This window comes from Vulpes lagopus, chromosome 8 (assembly GCF_018345385.1).
Source record: "Vulpes lagopus strain Blue_001 chromosome 8, ASM1834538v1, whole genome shotgun sequence".
NCBI classification, from domain to species: Eukaryota; Metazoa; Chordata; class Mammalia; order Carnivora; family Canidae; genus Vulpes; species Vulpes lagopus.
The window spans coordinates 102,078,530-102,100,947 of record NC_054831.1 but is presented as its reverse complement, the minus strand read 5'-3'; the positions used below and the strand labels follow the sequence as shown (position 1 = coordinate 102,100,947).

The 22,418-nt window shown below is 42.6% G+C and overlaps 1 protein-coding gene across 1 annotated transcript; it reads left to right on the top strand.

The window, feature by feature from the left end:
* The first annotated feature begins 230 nt into the window (after positions 1 to 230).
* Positions 231 to 21,646, top strand: CD180 (CD180 molecule). Its single transcript, XM_041765048.1, has 3 exons — positions 231 to 426; positions 8,570 to 8,736; positions 19,035 to 21,646. The coding sequence occupies exons 1-3, from the start codon at positions 334 to 336 to the stop codon at positions 20,761 to 20,763; spliced, it is 1,989 nt and encodes a 662-aa protein (XP_041620982.1). The 5' UTR covers positions 231 to 333; the 3' UTR covers positions 20,764 to 21,646.
* The last annotated feature ends 772 nt before the right edge of the window (positions 21,647 to 22,418 follow it).

Here is a 22,418-nt window from a genome sequence, read left to right as displayed (position 1 = left end):
CCCCTGAAGCTGGCCTCAGTCAATACCATCACATTGAGAGTCTGGGTGACCCACACCAGAGGGGTGCTCAAATGATTCATGCTTGCCAGGAAATGCACTGGGCCATTCTGGGGCTGGGTTCTCAGCTATTTTTGGTATGCAAAAGGAACTTCCCCCTTTTTTTTTTTTTTCACAGACCCAGCAAAAACTGAGCCATCAACAGCATTTCTTGTTCCCATATCACCCTTCTGAGCACCTCTCTGCCTGCCGAATTACTAAGGTCATTGCAGTTTAATTCCATTTCTCTGCTCCAGACACTAGATAAGCCCACCAAGCTGGGGTTGCCTCGTTCCGATGATGGCTCCCTGTGCCAGCTGCTTCCTGCTGGTGGTGATGTTTTCTGCCAGCTGCAAAGCCATCACCTCCTCGGATCAGATGTGCACTGAGGTGAGTCTGAACTGTTTGTCTTTATCCAGATTAAACTGGGAATCGGGAGTTTCAGCATGTAGCCCCACCTGAGCCTTGGCCTCCCAATATCCATTGTCTTTAAAAAGGTGACACGGTATGTAGAAGTTTTTCTTTGGAGTGAAGAAGGAGCCATAGAGCACAGCCAGGGATTGATCTGCGAGATTCTTCATTGCAAGGAGTGAGTGTTTTCCTCCTCTGCAAACAATTCCCTCAACATGATCCTAATTGGGCCATAAGATACCAACAGGGTCTCAGTGCAAAGGGCAGTTCTCCAAACGTGCTTCCAGCATGGAGGTGCTGTTTGTGCAGCATGCTAGCATACGGCCACTACTCCAAACAGTTTTTTGGTTTCCTGGAGATGAATGAAGATGGCTTGTGCCAGATTTGGGAGCAAATAAAGATCACTCTGAATGAGACTGGCTTTCTCCTCACATTGGACAGCTCTCCATCTGTGTCATTAACCCACAAGAGTAACACTAGAGAATAGAGCCAAATTGCATCTTCTGTTTTGGCCCATAACAATATTTACCAACTTGTGGGAAGTTCTTGGAGAGGGTAATGAGAGAGAGAAAGGAGAAGGGCCTCAGTCTCTTGCCAACTTCTAAAATGCTGTAACGTTCCTCCCCCTGAGAAACTTCTCACAATTCTGGAGGCTAGAAGTCTGAGATCAAAGTGTCGGCAGGGTTCGTCTCTTCTGAGACCTCTCTCCTTGGCTTGTAGACAGCCATCTTCTCCCTGTGTCTCCGCCTTGTCTTCTCTCTGCTGTGGCTATTCCTGATTTATTCTTTTCATAAGGACACCAGGCAAACTGTAGTATGGCCTATCCTCAAGATCTCATTTTAACTTTAACTTCTTTAAAGATTCTCTTTCCAAATAAAGTCACATTCTGGGATACTCAGTTGAGACATATGCGTCTGGGGGCAACACAAATCAGCTCACAACAGAAGGGGTCAAGGAAGCAGTTTTTATCAACCCCAGGAGACCGCCTTTCATCACGCAGGTTGGCAGGTCAATTACACACAGACATGTAGGGGACATGGTAAGAGGGTCGGAGTGGGCACACCATTTCCTCAGTGATCAGGTTGGTAGGCCACCCATTATCTGACAATATCCTCAGGTAGGATAGCAGCACAATTAAATTCCAGCTCACTGGCAAGCAAGCTATTTTAAATGCCCCACGTTTCAGCCTACCAGCTCAACTTTTAAGTCCCTGCATTGCTACAAAGCCCACACAGCTCTTCAGAAGCCCACAAGGGAGGCATGGGAGATTCTGGAAAGCCCATGGAAATACTGAACCAGTCTAGCTTCCTATTGAGGACACTAGGTTCCAGAGTCGCCAGTTGTTTTTGCAAATGGCCCCAGCTTGGGCAGAGGAGAGGGAACAGCAGCAGGCTGAGCACCCCAGGCTCATATTGCTGCCTATCCCAGGGCCTGCCTGCTACCGGGGTGGCGGAAGTGTTGCTGAGGGTCCCAGGATGTCCAGTCCCGGCCCTATGCTACAGCAAGAGCCTTCCCTTTTGGTTGAGTCAGGAGAGACTGACACCTCTTAATACAACAACCTATTTGTAATTCTCCCTCTGAAAGGACTGATTTTCAACACCTTGGATCCAACGCAATTAACCTTAGATCTCTACTTTGATTTATACCCTCTATCGTGTAGGAGTTCTTGGTAACAGGATTTTCAGGCTGTTTCCTGAGCTGTCACTCTGTGAATACCGGGATGTTGCTAGGGGATACAAAGATGAATGAAAGTTTGTTCCAAAGGTAAGGAAGGAACTTCTGGGCAGCCCCAGATGGGGAGTGGTGGCAGGCAGAAGCACTGACCTTTTTTCAAGTGCAAATCACCCAAATTTGCCTAGCCTTCCCCCTTGCCATATTTGCTCTTTTGTGCTTCCCTCCAATTTAAGCAGAACCACATACTGTTTATAATGTTTCTATGGCCTTCATTGGCTTATCAGACCCTATCCTAAAAATAAGGTTTTTGTTTTGCATTATTTTGAGTTCAATAAGCCTTTCATTGAAGTATAACACGCAGAGAGAACATTCACCAATCCTAAGTGCACAGTTCAATGAGTTTTCACCAAAGTGAACACGTCCCCATGATCTGCACACAGATCAAGAAACAGCACATTCTCAGAAGCCCCCTCCTGCCTCTCCCCAGTCACTAGCTCCCAGGGGTATCCAGTACCCTAACTTCTATTACCAAAGAATGATTTTGCTTCTTTGTGAATTTTATATACAGGAGACCACATGGTATAGACTCTTTTTTTTTGGCTTCTTTGTTCAGCATTAAATACATGACATTTACCAAAGATGCTACATACAGCAATCATTGATTTTATTGCATATTGTATATTTTTTTTCTTTGTGTATTGCAGTGTGCTGCTCTATTAGTGAACCACTATTTATTTATTCATTCTTCTGTTAATGGCCATTTGCACTGCTTTCAATTTCTTGGTTATTATAAATGCTACTGCCTTGGACATTTGTATCTATGTCTCTAGAAAATAGATGTGCCAATCTTGATTAGGTATATACCGGGCGGAGGGGGGATGTATGTGGTCATCCGGTGTACATGTATTAAATTCAGTAGATATTGTAGAGTTTTCCAAAGGGATGGTGCCCATGTATACTCATTGGCAATGTTTATGAGTTCTGATTGCTCTGTATCCTCATTACTAGCCTATTATTTAACAATGTTAACCATTCTGATGGATAAGTAGTGGTATTTCACTGGGATTTAATTTTTATTTTCCTGATGATTAAATTGAGTACATTTTCAACTCTATTGGCCATTTGCATATCTTTATGTGTGTATTTGTCTGTGTGTGTGTGTGTGTGTGTGTGTGTTTGAGAAAGAGAAAGGGGAGAGAAAAAGAGAAGCACTTTCTCAAGTCTTTTGCCCATTTTCCCTTGGGTTATTGGTCTTCTTAAAATTGCTTTGTTAAGGGCTCTTTATGAATTGTGGATACAAGTCCTTCATCAGATTGCAAATATCCTCTCCCACTCTATGGCGTGCCTTCCCACTCTCTTAATGATACCTTTCAGTGAACAGAAGTTCTTAATTTTAATGTAGGTTAACTTGTTATTGTTCCTTTTTTTTCAGTACACTTCTGTCCTGCTTAAGAAATTTTTGCTTACCCCAAGGCCATAAAAGGTATATCCTATGTTTTTGGAAGTATGCTTTGTACTTAAATCTATGGCCCACCTTGAATTATTATTTTTTCTTTGCATATTATGTAAGGCGGGAGTCAAGATGAATTTTTTTAGTAAACTTTTTATTTGAAAAAAATTTAAACCTAGACAAATTCTAAAAATATAGTGAACATCTATAAACACCTCGTGTGGAATCTTCCTTTGTTCTATTCTACATGTTCTCTCTCTCTCTCTCTCTCTCTCTGTGTGTGTGTGTGTGTGTGTGTGTGTGTGTGTGTCATAAGTAACAAATTAGAGCCATGACCAGGTGTTTGGAGGCTGACAAATGTGCAAAGCATAACTGGAATAAGTGTTCTGTGATTTGGATTCTGCTAACACTTTCGACGTACTCTCGAATAATTACTTTGGAGTATAGACGTGCCTACTCATTTCAAATGGGCTCATCTTGGCTACCCTGTCCCCTCAAAACTATGGGAGGGGGCAGTCCTTTAGTCCTAGGGCGGGGTGGAGAGCACTTAATAGAGCTTCTTTTCAGAACTCTAAGTTCACAAATTCACGGATTCAAGCCCTTCTCAAGAGTCCTCAACAATGGCATGATGTCCTGATGATCCTGTGAAACCTGAACTCCTCCTGTTAATTATCACATTAACCTTCAGAGTTGGCCCACAAAGAAGGTTATCCCCCATCCACAGTTGGGGAAAGATAAGTCTCAGAGAACCCACTGGCTGCGAGATGGGATTTGAACCCAAGCAGTCTGACTCAAGGCAAATAGAAAATGAACTGCATATAACTGGGATGCCCTTTGCCTAGAGGAGTCACGTAGAAAACCAAGTTTTAGGACTGTGTCCTCTTGGGAATATTTTGTTTTCAGAGAGTGATTGTTACTCCAAAATTTGATCCAGTCGCACTGTGCTATCTCTGGAAAGAGGAGTGACAAATGGAGGGAGGGTCAGCATTCAGCATCCCAGATTCCTCACGCATGGGCGATCTGGCCATGGTGTGTGCCAAACGCAGACGAGACATTGGAAAGGTGGAAATCAGCATTTGGTGAAACTCAAAAGGTTCAAAATTAGAAAATCATTTCAACACTTTTGAGAAGAGAAAAAACAATGGGAAAGTTAGAGATACAGCAGAAGGAAGCAAAATAAGATCCCGGCTGAAAAAATGCAAACGAATACCTGGAAAGAAAAGGGATTGCAAACACAGAGGTAACACTTGGGAGTCCTGCTCTGTGAAAAGGCACAGCTCTGACATGAAGCTAGAGACAAAGTGGTCGGTGCAGGTTCCAGGGCACACTGGGTCCTGAATAAATGCCCCACGACTTAGAATAGGGGTAGGCATGAGGTGGCTGCTGTGAACACCATGGAGCCCTGCACGGCCCTACTGCCTGCGTGAGCTCACGTCCACAGGGGACCTGGTCGAAATGGAACCACCAAAGAAGGAGAGTGAGGAGGTCATTTTAGGTGGTGACTTTGCACTGAGGGTAGAGAATGAAAGCTGGTTTCATAGGAAGTGGTCATGTGGAGCTCAGAGGAACCAGAGAGGCTGCACAGACTGTGGTGGGTGTCTTCTGGAGAAGCAACTGAACACGTGTCCCTGACAGCCACCCGAGCCCTGGGCAGAGTGGCAATGGCCACGCTGTATTCGTTTTCTGCATCCTGTCCCTTCCTGCTCTCTCGCATTGTCATTCTACCGTCCTGGAATGCTGTACTCTGCTAATTCGACTCACTCTCATAAAGGTTTGAGATGGATCCTGACAGTGAGAAGAACACAACCTCACTTGTGCAGAATTCCTAGCAAAAATGTGTAACCTGAATCAAATCATGAGGAGAGATCTGAACCCCAAGTGAGAGACATTCTATAATATATGAGGCTGTGTTTGGTTTAAAATATATACATATATATTTAATATTAAGTTATATTATATTATATTATATATATGCCATGAGAGACATTGAAAGGCCAAGGAATTGTCTCAGACCAAAGGAGCCTAAAGAGTCATGAAAACTAAATGCAATGTGTGAACTTGGATTAGGAAAACAAAATTACTATGAAGGACAGTATTAGGACAATGGCCAAAATGTGAATATGAATTGTATGTTGGATAATATTGTACCAATGTTCAATATTTGGAATTTGGTAATGGCACTGTGGTCACGGAAGAGGTGTCCTGTTCTCAGGAGATTTAGGGGCAAAGGGACATCATGTCTGCAATTTACTCTCAACAACAATAAAAGGAATGAGAGTAGTGTGTGTGTGTGTGTGTGTGTGTGTGTGTGTGTGTGTGTACTTCCTGCCTTAAAAAGTACAATAGACTGCAGCACCTGGCTGGCTCAGTCTGGTAGAGCATGCAACTCTTGATCTTGGGGTTGTCAGTTTGAGCCCCATGTTGGGTATACAGATTACTTAAAAATAAAATCTTAAAAAAAATATGATAGACTGAAAACAATTTAATGCTGCTTGAGTGATTCCAGAGCATGGGGAGCTTTGTGTCACTATCCATAATAGCATCTGTGATTGTACAGGAGTGTGACTATGAAAGTCAAAGGGGAGGGGCCGTGTGAGTGTGTGTGTGTGTGTGTGTGTGTGTGTGTATCTTAGCACATTCTCCCAAACGTGCTTATTTTTCAAATTCTCTTATAAGCTGCAATTCATTTGCTTCTTTCTCAGGAATCAAGGGCAGAGAGTTGATTGCAATTTATACCTAACTAGAGATTCGTGTATGACATGAACTCATGGTGGGTTTCTCAATACTCTGTGGTTGTGTATCCACTGGTTCTCAGTTTTTCACTGGGTTGAAACTGAGCTATTTATCTATCTTTGAATTTGCTAGAAGCTCCCTCAGGCCACTGGCTCGGCAGAGCTCCTGCAGTATTCTCAACTTTCTGAATTGCATTAATGCAGTAAAGTGCTTAGTAAAGCACAGAAGAGGACTCATTTAGGTGTCATGGGTACTTATATATTCAGGAGAAGGAGGAAATTGCCAGCGTGGAGGCTTTTGCTGTAGAGTAGAGCAAGACAAATTGAGGAAAGGTCCCTTTTTTCCAAGTGTATGTGACATCAGTTATGCCAGTGAAGATGAGTAAAGGGAAATGTCTTCTCAAAGCTACCCCAAATCTTAGCAGCTACTCAGGCAGCAACTGCACATACCTCTCCTCTTGGGGCCATCCATGTTCATGGACAAGGAAGAGAGGTCTAGCAACATGTGTTTTTCTCCCCATTCGGCTAAGTTTTAAACACAAAGTGTGCATTTCAAGGACATTAGGTGGATCTGTGGCAGCGGCTAGAGGACTTTGGGCCTATAAAATGAAGAATGAATTGTAAGGAAATAAAAATACAGCGTTTTCATCAATGACATTCATAATATTATCACAACAGAGAAGAAAACTGGTGATTTCCTGTAGGTGAGCTTTCTCAGTGCACCTACAAAAATGAGTGCCACTGAACAGAAGTTGGAATAAAGCAAAAAAGGAATTAAAATGGGGATGTGCCTAAAGCACCAGGCTTCATAGTGGAGGATGTGCTCAGTCTTCTGTTTCCAGCTAAGCAGGACTGTTTGCAGCTCAGTGTGTGGACAGCTGGTGAGCTCAAGTCTGATGGGGCAGGTCTTGCCCAGACCGGGCAGTCTCAGTGGGTTGCTGGTAGGACCACTGCATGGTGAGGAGAAAGGCAGTGTCTGAAAGGGTAGATGAAACCCCATGGAGTCTGACATGATGTGAGAGGTGGCCCCCCCAGGTGCATTCCCTGCAGACCAAGGGCTACTCTATTATTAGTTTAGGGTTTTTGTTTTGTTTTGTTTTTAAGATTTATCCATTCATTTATGAGAGACACAGAGAGAGAGGCAGAGACACAGGCAGAGGGAGAAGCAGGCTCCATGGAGAGAGCCCAATGAGGGACTCCATCCCGACTTCAGGATCATGCCTTAAGCAAAAGGCAGATGCTCAACCACTGAGCCACCCAGGCATCCCTATTATTAGTTGGTTTTATTTCTTATAGAACTTTTATCTCTTTGTCTCTTTTGGCTTTTATCTCTTTGTCTCTCTTGTCCCACCCACCCCTCTCTCTACTTCCCCAACACATTCACCAGTCAGTGAAAGGAAGTAATTCAATAAAATGCCCCACCTTCTTCATTTAGCTGACTGCTACCTAGTGATGCTAGTTGACCTAAATCCCTCCTATCACCTGGAGACTGTATGTTAAGCCTAAAGTCTTGGATGCAGATTTAATGCTGGGGGGAGTGGGACGGGGAGAGGCACGAATACCTCATGAGTGGAACTGTCTGCTTAATATTGTCTTACATCAGAAAGTATGTAATGTTAGGATTGTCTTGTTTTAGTGATGCTAATGCAGAGTTGTTTTCAGGCTGACATAACACATTTCTATGCAACCAAAATCAAAACTATGAAACCAAGTTTCATCAAAGAAATCTTGTTTCCTTCCCTGCTTCTCTATTTGGTTCCTTTCTTCCCCTTCAAGGCGATGAGTTTTGGGCTTTTTTCCATGGTTTCTTTTTGCAAATATAAGAAATATGCAAACTTTTCTTACAGAAAAAGTAGCATACAAGATGCTACATGCTACATACCATATGCTCTACACACTATATGTCCTTCTGTACCTGGCTTTTTATACCTTACAACATACCTGGATATCATTCTACTCTATATCAGCATGTGGAGATCTTACTCATTCCAGTTTCATCTGTAGAAGGTTCCATCTTGTGAAGGTACCGTATTTTGTTCGACTAGTCCGATATTGAAGATCAATTTGGCTATGGCTCATCTTTTGATATTACAGAAATGACTGAAGTTAATAATCCACAATCACTTTGTGTATTCATGGGAATACAGGAATGTACGTGGTAAAGAGCTAGAGGTGCCATTGCTGCTCAAAGGATAGAACATATGTAATTTAGCTAGTTAATCAAATTACCAGCTCTGATATTAATGTACATTGTTTCTCTCATCAGAAAGAGGCCAACAAGACCTATAACTGTGAAAATTTAGGTCTTGCAGAAGTTCCGGACACTCTCCCCAACACAACAGAATTTTTGGAATTTGGCTTTAATTTCTTGCCTACAGTGGAAAATACAACTTTCAGTAGACTCATAGATCTTATCTTTTTGGACTTAACCAGGTATGTATCTGAGTTCCTTGTCTGTGGTTGATGTTTTACTCATGTGATAATACAACTTGCATTCAGATTGTTTCCAGGACCTTCTTTTGGGAGCACAGGGACACTCTATCTTGCGTGTTCACTCTTTCCAGAAAATATTTTTCTGCAAGTTAAGTGTAATATTTAAAAAACCCAGTCAGTGGAGAGAAAAATGGATTATTTTCAAACTAGAGTGCATCAGCAGCGTTAAGAAGTTCTAAGGAATGTTGATTTAAAAAAAAAAAACCCTGAAAACAAATCTTGTATTAAATCAGATGCCATAGTTTATTCTTGCATGATGACATTTTAAGAAAAATTTACAGGAGAAATGCATAAGCTACTAACCTTTCCCCCCATAAGTTGGGAAAATAGTTCCATTATTTAATTTTTGAAGCAGAATTGGGATTCCAAATGCTGAACCAGTGTTTGTGAACCAGCGAGCAGAACTATCACAAGGATGTAAGGGCAGAAATCAGAAGGGAAATGCAGCATGCACGTGCACGTGCTGTGTGTGTGTGTGTGTGTGTGTGTGTGTGTGTGTGTAGCAGGAGAGGGCTTTGCGTGTGGATGGGTCTGCGTCCCCTGTAGCAGCTCTATTTCTTTGGTGGTTCAATGTAAGCTCCAACAGCGCGGCAGAGCATTCACACCCGTGAGACGCTTCCATCTTTATGAGCACCCCTGGGGGGCAGGCATGCTGGATATTATCTCCAACTCATGTCTGACGAGGAAACAGAGGCTCCAGGAGATTTTGTGAGTTAGTTTAGGGTCACAAAGTAAGGAAACTGGGACTCTGCTCTCTTGACTCCCAGTCCAGGATCCCCCAAATGACCCCAGGCCTCTTCCAGGGGCAAGATTCCAGGTGCTGCGTAGCAACACTTCATTGAGACAGAGCCATGGTCTTTCAGACAGGGACAAAGGTCATTCTGCTCCCTACCCATTGTGTCCCCAGGACATACACCTTCCCTCTGCTTTACCATTTCTCATTTTTAGATGGAATGGGTTTGGCCACATTTTGAAGGAACGCGTGGGGCAGGATAGCTTTTCCAGCTAGGACTGGCTGGACTCTAAGTTTCCTCTTCTGTTATTTTCAAATAAAAACGTGACCTTATTATTTTTTCTCAACTCCCTCTCCTTAGCTCCCTCAGCCCCTGCTCTTTACCGGATCACCAATCAGATGCTATTTTTATTCCTTTAAACAGCCACATTTCTTGAGCTTTACTGTGTTTTCCATTTTCTTGGCTCATTCTTACATCTTGCTTTTCAGACTTTCCCTTGGCATAATTTCCCCTTTCTCCTGAGGTACACACTTAACAGTTTCTTTAGTGAAAGTCTTTCTGCACTAAACTCCCTTGGTTTTTGTTTTTCCAGAAAGGTCTTTATTTCACTCTGATTCTTGAAAGACAGTATTTCCTGACATGATTCCAAGTTGATTGTTGTTTTTTTTCCCTCAGCCTGTTGATGGCTGCCATCTTCCCTTGTCGCTGCTGGACAGTCACCTATCTAATCACCGCGTACATGCACATTATCTTTTCTCTCTGGGCATTTCCAGTAGGTTCTCTCTGTCTTTGGCATTCTGTAATACCACAGTGTTGCACCATGTAGATTGTTGGGCTCCTTGAATCTGCAAACAGTGCCTTTCCTCAATTCTAAAATATTCTTAAAAAAAAAAGAAAGAAAGAAAAATAGTCTAGCCATTGTTTGTTTGAAACCTGGCTTGCTTACATTCACTCTTTCATATCCTCTGGATCTCTGATTTGATTTATAGCATCTTCTCATCCATCAGTCATATATGCCAATATACTCTCCTTGTTTTCCATCAATTTGGTGTTTTGGACAATATTCTAGGTCATTTTCTCACATCTACTTTTACTCCATTAGTATCCTCTTCAACTGTGTCTAATCTCTTGTATAAACTGTCTTTGGTTTTTCAATTTCATTAACTTCCTATTTCAGTACATTTCAACGACTTTTCGTTTTTATAAATATGACACATCAGTTTTATAAATCATATATATAATATCAGATATACCTCATAATTCCGGTATCTGCTATCTACCTGACTATGTAGAACATTTTTTAAGAGATTTTTTTATTTACTTAAGAGAGAGAGCATGAGCAGGAGGGGTAGAGGGAAAAGGAAAGAAAACCTTAAGCAGACTCATGCTGAGTGCAGAGCCCGATGTGGGCTCCATGTTATGACCCTGAGATCACAATCTGAGCTGAAACCAGGGGTGTGACACTTAACCCACTGCACCCCCCCCCCCCGTGGTTCCATAGAACATTTCTTTTAACTGACTAATTAACTCCCTTATGTGTTCACTGAAATTTTACTTTGAGCTCATTTGTCTTTTGAAACTTGATGGAAATCTTTGTTTAAAATACTTTCCTGGAATTAGACAATGGCATTATGGCTATAGAAAATAAGCTGATGTAGGTTTTTTTTTTTTTTTTTTGATTTGCACAATGAAATCTGTATGGCATATCTGGGATCTGATTTAAGATAATTCAGGCGTGAGAGGTGTGAACAGAAGCAGCAAAGGGGGAACCTGGGCAGCTCAGCGGTTGAGCGTCTGCCTTGGGCTCAGGGTGTAATCCTGGGATCAAGTCCCGTGTGCGGCTCCCCTCAAGGAGCCTACTTCTCACTCTGCCTATGTCTCTGCCTCTCTCTCCGTGTCTCTCATGAAAAAATAAAATCTTAAAAAAAAAAAAAAAACAAAGCAGCACATATGGCAACATTTCAAGAACTGTTGTGACTGTGTGACAGATCTATGAAAGTTGTACTGCAATCTTTACTTTTATGTGAATGTGTAAGTTCTCCATATTAAAAGTTAATTAAGGGGATCCCTGGGTGGCGCAGCGGTTTGGCGCCTGCCTTTGGCCCAGGGCACGATCCTGGAGACCCGGGATCGAATCCCACGTCGGGCTCCCGGTGCATGGAGCCTGCTTCTCCCTCTGCCTATGTCTCTGCCCCTCTCTCTCTCTCTCTGTGTGACTATCATAAAAAAAAAAAAAAAAGTTAATTAAATAGATACACTAGAAGAAAAAAACGTAGAGGGGGAGGGGCAAGACGGCGGAAGAGTAGGGTTCCAAATCACCTGTCCCCACCAAATTACTGAGATAACCTTCAAATCATCCTGAAAATCTACAAATTCGGCCTGAGATTTAAAGAGAGACCAGCTGGAATGCTGCAGTGAGAAGAGTTCATGCTTCTATCAAGGTAGGAAGACGGGGAAAAAGAAATAAAGACACAAAAGGCCTCCAAGGCGGAGGGGCCCCGCGAGGAGCCGGGCTGAGGCCGGGGCGAGTGTCCCCAGGACAGGAGAGCCCCGTCCCGGAGGAGCAGGAGCTGCACCGACCTTCCCCGCGGAAAGGCCTCCCGGGGAATTGGAGCAGGATCCCCAGAAAGGCGGGGATGCCCTCGGGCTCCCTGGGACACTAAGAGACACCTGCGCCCCGGGGAGAGTGCGCCGAGCTCCCTAAGGGCTGCAGCTCACACTGCGGGACCCGGAGCAGCTAGGAGGGGCTCGGGCGGCGGCTTCGTGGAGGGGGCTGTGGGGCGGGAGCGCAAATCCAACAGCGCAGGCCCCGGAGCACAGGGCGCCGGGACACAGCCCAGGACCAGGCCTCCCCCCCGGGACAGGCAGAGGCCGGGAGGGCCCAGGACAGCGAGGACGCTCCTGCCCAGAGCTGAGCAGATCAGCGGCCCCGCCCCAGAGCCTCCAGACCCTGCAGACAGAGAGCCCCGGAGCTACTGCGGGAGCTGACTCCAGGGTCCCAGAGCTGGCCCCGCCACTGAGGCTGTTCCTCCCGGGGCCTCACGGGGTAAACAACCCCCACTGAGCCCTGCACCAGGCAGGGGGCAGAGCAGCTCCCCCAGGTGCTAACACCTGAAAATCAGCACAGCAGGGCCCTCCCCCAGAAGACCAGCTAGAGGGACCAGTTCCAGAGGAAGTCAAGGGACTTAAAGTATACAGGATCAGAGGATACTCCCCCGTGTTTTTTGTTTTTTTTTCTTTTTGATTTCTGATTGCTTCCCCCACCCCTTTTTTCACCTTTCTTTCTTTTTCTTTCTCTTTTTCTTCTCTTTTTTCCTTTTTTTCTTCTTTTTCTTTTTTCTTTTTCTCTTTTCTTTCCTTCTCTCTCTCTTTTTCTCCTTTTCCCAATACAACTTGTTTTTGGCCACTCTGCACTGAGCAAAATGACTAGAAGGAAAACCTCACCTCAAAAGAAAGAATCAGAAACAGTCTTCTCTCCCACAGAGTTACAAAATCTGGATTACAATTCAATGTCAGAAAGCCAATTCAGAAGCACTATTATACAGCTACTGGTGGCTCTAGAAAAAAAGCATAAAGGACTCAAGAGACTTCATGACTGCAGAATTTAGATCCAATCAGGCAGAAATTAAAAATCAATTGAATGAGATGCAATCCAAACTAGAAGTCCTAATGATGAGGCTTAACGAGGTGGAAGAACAAGTGAGTGACATAGAAGACAAGTTGACGGCAAAGAGGGAAACTGAGGAAAAAAGAGACAGGCAATTAAAAGACCATGAAGACAGATTAAGGGAAATAAACGACAGCCTGAGGAAGAAAAACCTACATTTAATTGGGGTTCCCGAGGGCGCCGAAAGGGACAGAGGGCCAGAATATGTATTTGAACAAATCCTAGCTGAAAACTTTCCTAATCTGGGAAGGGAAACAGGCATTCAGATCCAGGAAATTGAGAGATCCCCCCCTAAAATCAATAAAAACCGTTCAACACCTCGAAATTTAATAGTGAAGCTTGCAAATTCCAAAGATAAAGAGAAGATCCTTAAAGCAGCAAGAGACAAGAAATCCCTGACTTTTATGGGGAGGAGTATTAGGGTAACAGCAGACCTCTCCACAGAGACCTGGCAGGCCAGAAAGGGCTGGCAGGATATATTCAGGGTCCTAAATGAGAAGAACATGCAACCAAGAATACTTCATCCAGCAAGGATCTCATTCAAAATGGAAGGAGAGATAAAGAGCTTCCAAGACAGGCAGGAACTGAAAGAATATGTAACTTCCAAACCAGCTCTGCAAGAAATTTTAAGGGGGACTCTTGAAATTCCCCTTTAAGAAGAAGTTCAGTGGAACAATCCACAAAAACAAGGACTGAATAGATATCATGATGACACTAAACTCATATCTGTCAATAGTAACTCTGAACATGAATGGGCTTAACGACCCCATCAAAAGGCACAGAGTTTCAGACTGGATAAAAAAGCAGGACCCATCTATTTGCTGTCTACAAGAGACTCATTTTAGACAGAAGGACACCTACAACCTGAAAATAAAAGGTTGGAGAACCATTTACCATTCAAATGGTCCTCAAAAGAAAGCAGGGGTAGCCATCCTTATACCAGATAAACTAAAATTTACCCCGAAGACTATAGTGAGAGATGAAGAGGGACACTATCTCATACTTAAAGGATCTATCCAACAAGAGGACTTAACAATCCTCAATATATATGCCCCGAATGTGGGAGCTGCCAAATATTTAAACCAATTAATAACCAAAGTGAAGAAATACTTAGATAATAATACACTTATACTTGGTGACTTCAATCTAGCTCTTTCTACCCTGGATAGGTCTTCTAAGCACAACATCTCCAAAGAAATGAGAGCTTTAAATGATACACTGGACCAGATGAATTTCACAGATATCTACAGAACTCTACATCCAAACTCAACTGAATACATATTCTTCTCAGGTGCACATGGAACTTTCTCCAGAATAGACCACATACTGGGTCACAAATCGGGTCTGAACTGATACCAAAAGATTGGGATCGTCCCCTGCATATTCTCAGACCATAATGCCTTGAAATTAGAACTAAATCACAACAAGAAGTTTGGAAGGACCTCAAACACGTGGAGGTTAAGGACCATCCTGCTAAAAGATGAAAGGGTCAACCAGGAAATTAAGGAAGAATTAAAAAGATTCATGGTAACTAATGAGAATGAAGATACAACCATCCAAAATCTTTGGGATGCAGCAAAAGCAGTCCTAAGGGGAAAATACATCGTAATACAAACATCCATTCAAAAACTGGAAGGAACTGAAATACAAAAGCTAACCTTACACATAAAGGAGGTAGAGAAAAAACAGCAAATGGACCCTACGCCCATCAGAAGAAGAGAGTTAATTAAGATTCAAGCAGAACTCAACGAAATCGAGACCAGAAGAACTGTGGAACAGATCAACAGAACCAGGAGTTGGTTCTTTGAAAGAATTAATAAGATAGATAAACCATTAGCTAACCTTATTAAAAAGAAGAGAGAGAAGACTCAAATTAATAAAATCATGAATGAGAAAGGAGAGATCACTACCAACACCAAGGAAATACAAACAATTTTAAAAACATATTATGAACAGCTCTACGCCAATAAATTAGGAAATCTGGAAGAAATGGACGCATTCCTGGAAAGCCACAAACTATCAAAACTGGAACAGGAAGAAATAGAAAACCTGAACAGGCCAATTACCAGGGAGGAAATTGAAGCAGACATCAAAAACCTCCCAAGACACAAGAGTTCAGGGCCAGATGGCTTCCCAGGGGAATTCTATCAAACGTTTAAAGAAGAAATCATGCCTATTCTACTAAAGCTGTTTGGAAAGATAGAAAGAGATGGAGTACTTCCAAATTCGTTCTATGAGGCCAGCATCACCTTAATTCCAAAGCCAGACAAAGACCCCACCAAAAAGGAGAATTACAGACCAATATCCCTGATGAACATGGATGCAAAAATTCTCAACAAGATACTAGCCAATAGGATCCAACAACACATTAAGAAAATTATTCACCATGACCAAGTAGGATTTATCCCCAGGACACAAGGCTGGTTCAACACTCGTAAAACAATCAATGTGATTCATCATATCAGCAAGAGAAAAACTAAGAACCATATGATCCTCTCATTAGATGCAGAGAAAGCATTTGACAAAATACAGCATCCATTCCTGATCAAAACTCTTCAGAGTGTAGGGATAGATAGAGGGAACTTTCCTCGACATCTTAAAAGCCATCTACGAAAAGCCCACAGCAAATATCATTCTCAATGGGGAAGCACTGGGAGCCTTTCCCCTAAGATCAGGAACAAGACAGGGATGTCCACTCTCACCACTGATATTCAACATAGTATTGGAAGTCCTAGCCTCAGCAATCAGACAACAAAAAGACATTAAAGGCATTCAAATTGGCAAAGAAGAAGTCAAACTCTCCCTCTTCGCCGATGACATGATACTCTACGTAGAAAACCCAAAAGCCTCCACCCCAAGATTGCTAGAACTCATACAGCAATTTGGTAGCATGGAAGGATACAAAATCAATGCCCAGAAATCAATGGCATTTCTGTACACTAACAATGAGACTGAAGAAAGAGAAATTAAGGAGTCCATCCCATTTACAATTGCACCCAAAAGCATAAGATACCTAGGAATAAACCTAACCAAAGAGGTAAAGGATCTATACCCTAAAAACTATAATATACTTCTGAAAGAAATTGAGGAAGACACAAAGAGATGGAAAAATATTCCATGCTCATGGATTGGCAGAATTAATATTGTGAAAATGTCAATGTTACCCAGGGCAATTTACACGTTTAATGCAATCCCTATCAAAATACCATGGACTTTCTTCAGAGAGTTAGAACAAATTATTTAAGATTTGTGTGGAATCAGAAAAGACCCCGAATAGCCAGGGGAATTTTAAAAAAGAAAACCATAGCTGGGGGCATCACAATGCCAGATTTCAGGTTGTACTACAAAGCTGTGGTCATCAAGACAGTGTGGTACTGGCACAAAAACAGACACATAGATCAATGGAACGGAATAGAGAACCCAGAAGTGGACCCTGACCTTTATGGTCAACTAATATTCGATAAAGGAGGAAAGACTATCCATTGGAAGAAAGACAGTCTCTTCAATAAATGGTGCTGGGAAATTTGGACATCCACATGCAGAAGAATGAAACTAGACCACTCTCTTTCACCATACACAAAGATAAACTCAAAATGGATGAGAGATCTAAATATGAGACAAGATTCCATTAAAATCCTAGAGGAGAACACAGGCAACACCCTTTTTGAACTTGGCCACAGTAACTTCTTGCAAGATACATCCACGAAGGCAAAAGAAACAAAAACAAAAATGAACTATTGGGACTTCATCAAGATAAGAAGCTTTTGCACAGCAAAGGATACAGTCAACAAAACTCAAAGACAACCTACAGAATGGGAGAAGATATTTGCAAATGACATATCAGATAAAGGGCTAGTTTCCAAAATCTATAAAGAACTTATTAAACTCAACACCAAAGAAACAAACAATCCAATCATGAAATGGGCAAAAGACATGAAGAGAAATCTCACAGAGGAAGACATGGACATGGTCAACATGCACATGAGAAAATGCTCTGCATCACTTGCCATCAGGGAAATACAAATCAAAACCACAATGAGATCCCACCTCACACCAGTGAGAATGGGGAAAATTAACCAGGCAGGAAACCACAAATGTTGGAGAGGATGCGGAGAAAAGGGAAGCCTCTTACACTGTTGGTGGGAATGTGAACTGGTGCAGCCACTCTGGAAAACTGTGTGGAGGTTCCTCAAAGAGTTCAAAATAGACCTGCCCTACGACCCAGCAATTGCACTGTTGGGGATTTACCCCAAAGATTCAGATGCAATGAAACGCCGGGACACTTGCACCCCGATGTTTCTAGCAGCAATGGCCACAATAGCCAAACTGTGGAAGGAGCCTCGGTGTCCATCGAAAGATGATGGATAAAGAAGATGTGGTTTATGTATACAATGGAATATTACTCAGCAATTAGAAATGACAAATACCCATCATTTGCTTCAACGTGGATGGAACTGGAGGGTATTATGCTGAGTGAAGTAAGTCAATCGGAGAAGGACAAACAGTGTATGTTCTCATTCATTTGGGGAATATAAATAATAGTGAAAGGGAATATAAGGGAAGGGAGAAGAAATGTGTGGGAAATATCAGAAAGGGAGACAGAACATAAAGACTCCTAACTCTGCAAATGAACTAGGGGTGGTGGAAGGGGAGGAGGGCGGGGGGTGGGGGTGAATGGGTGACGGGTACTGAGGGGGACACTTGACGGGATGAGCACTGGGTGTTATTCTGTATGTCGGTAAATTGAACACCAATAAAAATTAATTTATAAAAAAAATGGAACCACTTTAAAGTCAATTTCTATGCTGCCTTCTTTTGGGTGGTCCACAGAGGTAGCATCAATTCAGGCCACATTCCTCATGAATGGAAGCATATGATTAGAGAATCGCAGAGGAGACTTCTTTCATTATTGTTGTTATTCCATCCAAGAAAACACATATTCTCAAGGTCATCCTCTATGAACTTTTTTTTAAGGTCATCCACTGAAAGGATCCCTTTTGAGGGTCTTGATGGTTTGCAGGTCTTGGACAGGACCTCCTAACCTGTTTGGATCCCAACCTTTGTCACCTGCCATGGTGCACGTGACTTAGTTTAACTCCGGCTCTAGGCCACTCAGGCCTGGCAGACAGTGGCAGATGGGACAAGGCTAGCTCTAGGGCTCCCTTGCTCCCAGGGATTCCAACTTCTTTTTCTAAGGGAATTAGAATTCTAAGGAATTCCCTTATTGATCTCCCAGGGAGTTTTGAGTGTGTGTGTGTGTGTGTGTGTGTATGCACAATCCAGTATTTTCAGGTGAAATACCAGGATGAAACCTTTATTGTATTTCTATGGAGTATTTTCATATGTATCATTTGACTAACAGCTGTTGCACATCAACGTGCTCACCATTTCTGTACTTTATAGAAGCAACAACAGAGGTTGAGATACATTGTGACTTGCCCAGGATGACACAGATACATACATTACATATCATATGTTATATATTAAATGTTAGAGATGACATATTATATATTAGTTAAAATAGTAAATCATTGGATTTTGCCCACAATCAAACTGCTAACTGTTCCCTAAATTCTAAACATAAATCTCTGAGAGTTCAATCCAAAGGGGCAAGACATCTGGAAGAAATTCTAAATCAGAGTTTTCAGAACTGAGGCTAACCATTGATTCGACAGATCATCTGTTGGTACTGAAGATAGTTTTTTTCTTTTTTATTTCAAATAATAATGTATACTCTTTTTACTAAACACAAAAGATGGCTTTGTTAATACAGGTCACTATGACAGAGTTTTTCTTTTTTCCAACTAATTATTGTTCAATACTATTATCTTTTCAAGGTGCCAGATTAACTGGGTACATGAAGATACTTTTCAAAACCATCATCAATTGAACACAATTGTGTTGACTGGAAATCCCCTGATATTCATGGCAGAAACATCTCTTAATGGGCCCAAGTTGCTGAAGCATCTTTTCTTAACCCAAACAGGAATATCTAGTCTCGGCTTTATCCCAATGCACAATCTGGAAAACTTAGAAAGCTTACATCTTGGAAGCAACTATATTTCCTCTATTAAGTTCCCAGAAAACTTCCCAATCCAGAATCTGAAAGTCCTGGATTTTCAGAATAATGTGATACACTACCTCTCTAGTGAAGACATGAACACTCTGAAGCAGGCCACCAACCTAAGCCTTAATTTCAATGGCAATGATATTAAAGACATTGAACCTGGAGCTTTCCATTCAAAAATCTTCCAAAGTTTGAAATTTGGAGGGAGTCTTAACTTATCTGTTATATTAAAAGGTCTACAGAACACTACTACTAAGTCTCTCTGGCTGGGGTCATACGAGGACACTGATGACGGAGACCTTACTTCAGCCATGTTTGACGGACTTTGTGAAATGTCTGTTGAAAGCATCAATCTACAGAAGCACTATATCTCTGATCTCTCATCTGCTACATTCCGGTGCTTTACTCAACTCCAGGAGTTGGATCTGACGGCACATCACTTGCGTGAGTTACCCTCTGGGATCAAGGGTATGAAAGCTCTCAAGAAATTAGTTCTCAATGTAAATAGGTTTGATGAATTGTGTCAAATCCATGCTGCCAGTTTTCCATCCCTTACAGACCTTTCTATAAAAGGCAACATGAAGAAACTTGACTTCGGTGCTGGGTGTTTGGAAAAACTCGAAAACCTTCAGAAACTTGATTTAAGCCACAGTGATATAGAGGCTTCTGACTGCTGTAATCTTCAGCTCAAAAACCTGCACCACTTACAATACTTAAACCTGAGCTACAATGAGCCTCTTACTCTCCAGAGCCAGGCGTTCAAAGAATGTCCTCGGCTAGAAGGTCTAGATTTGGCATTTACCCACTTGCACATGAAGGGTCCACAGAGTCCTTTCCAAAACCTCCATCTCCTTCAGGTTCTGAATCTTTCTTACTGCCACCTGGACACCAGCAATCAGCACCTTCTAGAAGGCCTGGAGGGTCTCCGCCATCTAAATTTACAGGGGAATCACTTTCAAGATGGGAGTATCTCAAAGACCAGCCTACTTCAGACCTTGAGCAGCTTGGAGATTCTTATTTTATCCTCCTGTGACCTCCTCTCCATAGACAAGCAAGCGTTCCAGAGCCTTGGGAAGATGAATCATGTTGACTTAAGCTACAACAGCCTGACAGGCAATAGCATTGATGCTCTTAGTCATCTTCGGGGGATCTACCTTAATATGGCCGCCAATAACATCCACATCATCCCATCTCCTCTCCTTCTCACTTTGTCCCAGCAGAGCACCATTAACTTAAGTCACAATCCCCTGGACTGCACCTGTTTGAATATTCATTTTATAACATGGTACAAAGAAAACCTGCAGAAATTTGAGGGCTCGGAGGAGACCGTGTGTGCAAACCCCCCAACTTTAAGGGGGGTTAAGCTGTCTGACGTCAAACTGTATTGTGGTATTACGGCCGTGGGCATTTTCTTTCTTGTAGTATTTTTATTCTTGGTTACCGTTCTGCTCATTTTTTTCATTAAATTCCTTCTGAGGTGGAAATACCAGCACATCTAACATTGAAGGTTTCTAGAGATGGCAAGTAAGTGTGTTTAGCGAAATTGCCCCAAGTAAAGGAACTTGTTGTGCTCCTTCTCAGTCTGTCAGACTTTTCAGACGGTTCCTGCAGCTGGGCAGGGATTCTCTGTGCTTCTCTGAGTCCTAGAGCTAATGAACCTTCCTGGAACATAAATGGACCAGGGCCAGGGGGCCAAGCAGCAGCTGTGAGAGACACAGAGCTGTTTCTTCACATGGAAGGTGGTTGGAGGACCTGTGGCATGGAAAAGCCAGGAGAGGAATGTGCTAAGAGGCCATCTCCCTTCTGCTTGTGGACACCCCCTCGAAGCAGCTTCTACCCTGACCCTAAAAGGAAATCAACTCTCATAACCAGGCAGTGCTGACTGCCCCAGCGCAAACTCTGCCTCCCACAGCTTGGACATCATGCTTGCCTCTGAGTCCTCAGTAAGGCAGTCACTTGAAAAACTTGTTGAGGACAGTCTCAATGCTTATTTTAAATGAAAAAGGGAATACACAGTGAATTTAAAAGAAGAAGCTGAGAAATGAATCTTGACATCAAATCGGCTACACTAATCTCCTTAATCCTCAAGTCTCTACAGCTTCTAGGAAGCCACTTAGAGTACAAATAGCTACCAAAAAAAAAAAAAATGCAACCCCACCAGCTCTGTAGCCCCCAAGGTCTAAGAGTTTTGCTGCATTGGCCACTCTCTCTTCAGAACCCTTGGATGTTCCTTCTCCCTGTCCAGTGTACTTGCTCTTATGCTACAAATGCTCCTTACACATGGGCTGTGGTTCAAATGCTCTTCTCATTTGGATGTCTGGCCTTTAAAAGCTTCTTTCCTATAGGAACTATGAAATAAATGGTGGTTTGGTTCCCAGGCCAGCTCTCAAAAGTCTATTCACCTGGGACAGCAGTTGAGACAGCGCATTTACAGTGAACACCAGGTGAAGAAAGCATCTCCGTACACTAGCTGTCTAGAACACAAGAAGCTGGCTTAGTGAGCTTCTGCTGAGGCTGGGGTGTCAGCGATGGTCATACCAAAGGAAAAGAGAGGACAAGACCATTGAATGTAGACAGAGAGAGAGAGGACAGGGCAGGGGAAGGTGTTATGACTTTGGCCTTACAAGGTCCAAAGGGTCATACTTATGGAGGGCTTGACCTTCTGCAGTTTGCACCGGCTGACCGAGAGCTGAAATCTCTACTCAGGTGTTACATTTATATGGCCTGGAATTCTAGAACTAATAACATTGATTAACTTTCATATCCAACTGGAATATATTAGCTCTTCAGGTGAGGGCATAAGAGGGGAACATATTAAGGGTGGAAACGTGGGGAGAGCAAGCTCTCTTTACCTCTGTATCCTTGAGAACAGCAAGAAAGACAGGAAATAGTGAAGAAATGCCACAAACCTCTATTGCAAATGCTCTTAGGGGGATTTTTTTTGCCTGTAGTATTCGGTGGGAGGCCAGGTTGTCTCAGTTGTTCTTGGTTAAGAACACAAGGTGGGGCCTAAGGTAAAATGAGAGAAGCATTTGCCTTGGGTGCAAAATTTAAAGGGGAACCAAAAAACTCAGTGTGCAAGACAAAAATATTTTAATACAATATTCAAAAAACAATATTCAAAAAAGGTTAATGAAAGAAATCCATGGTAAGT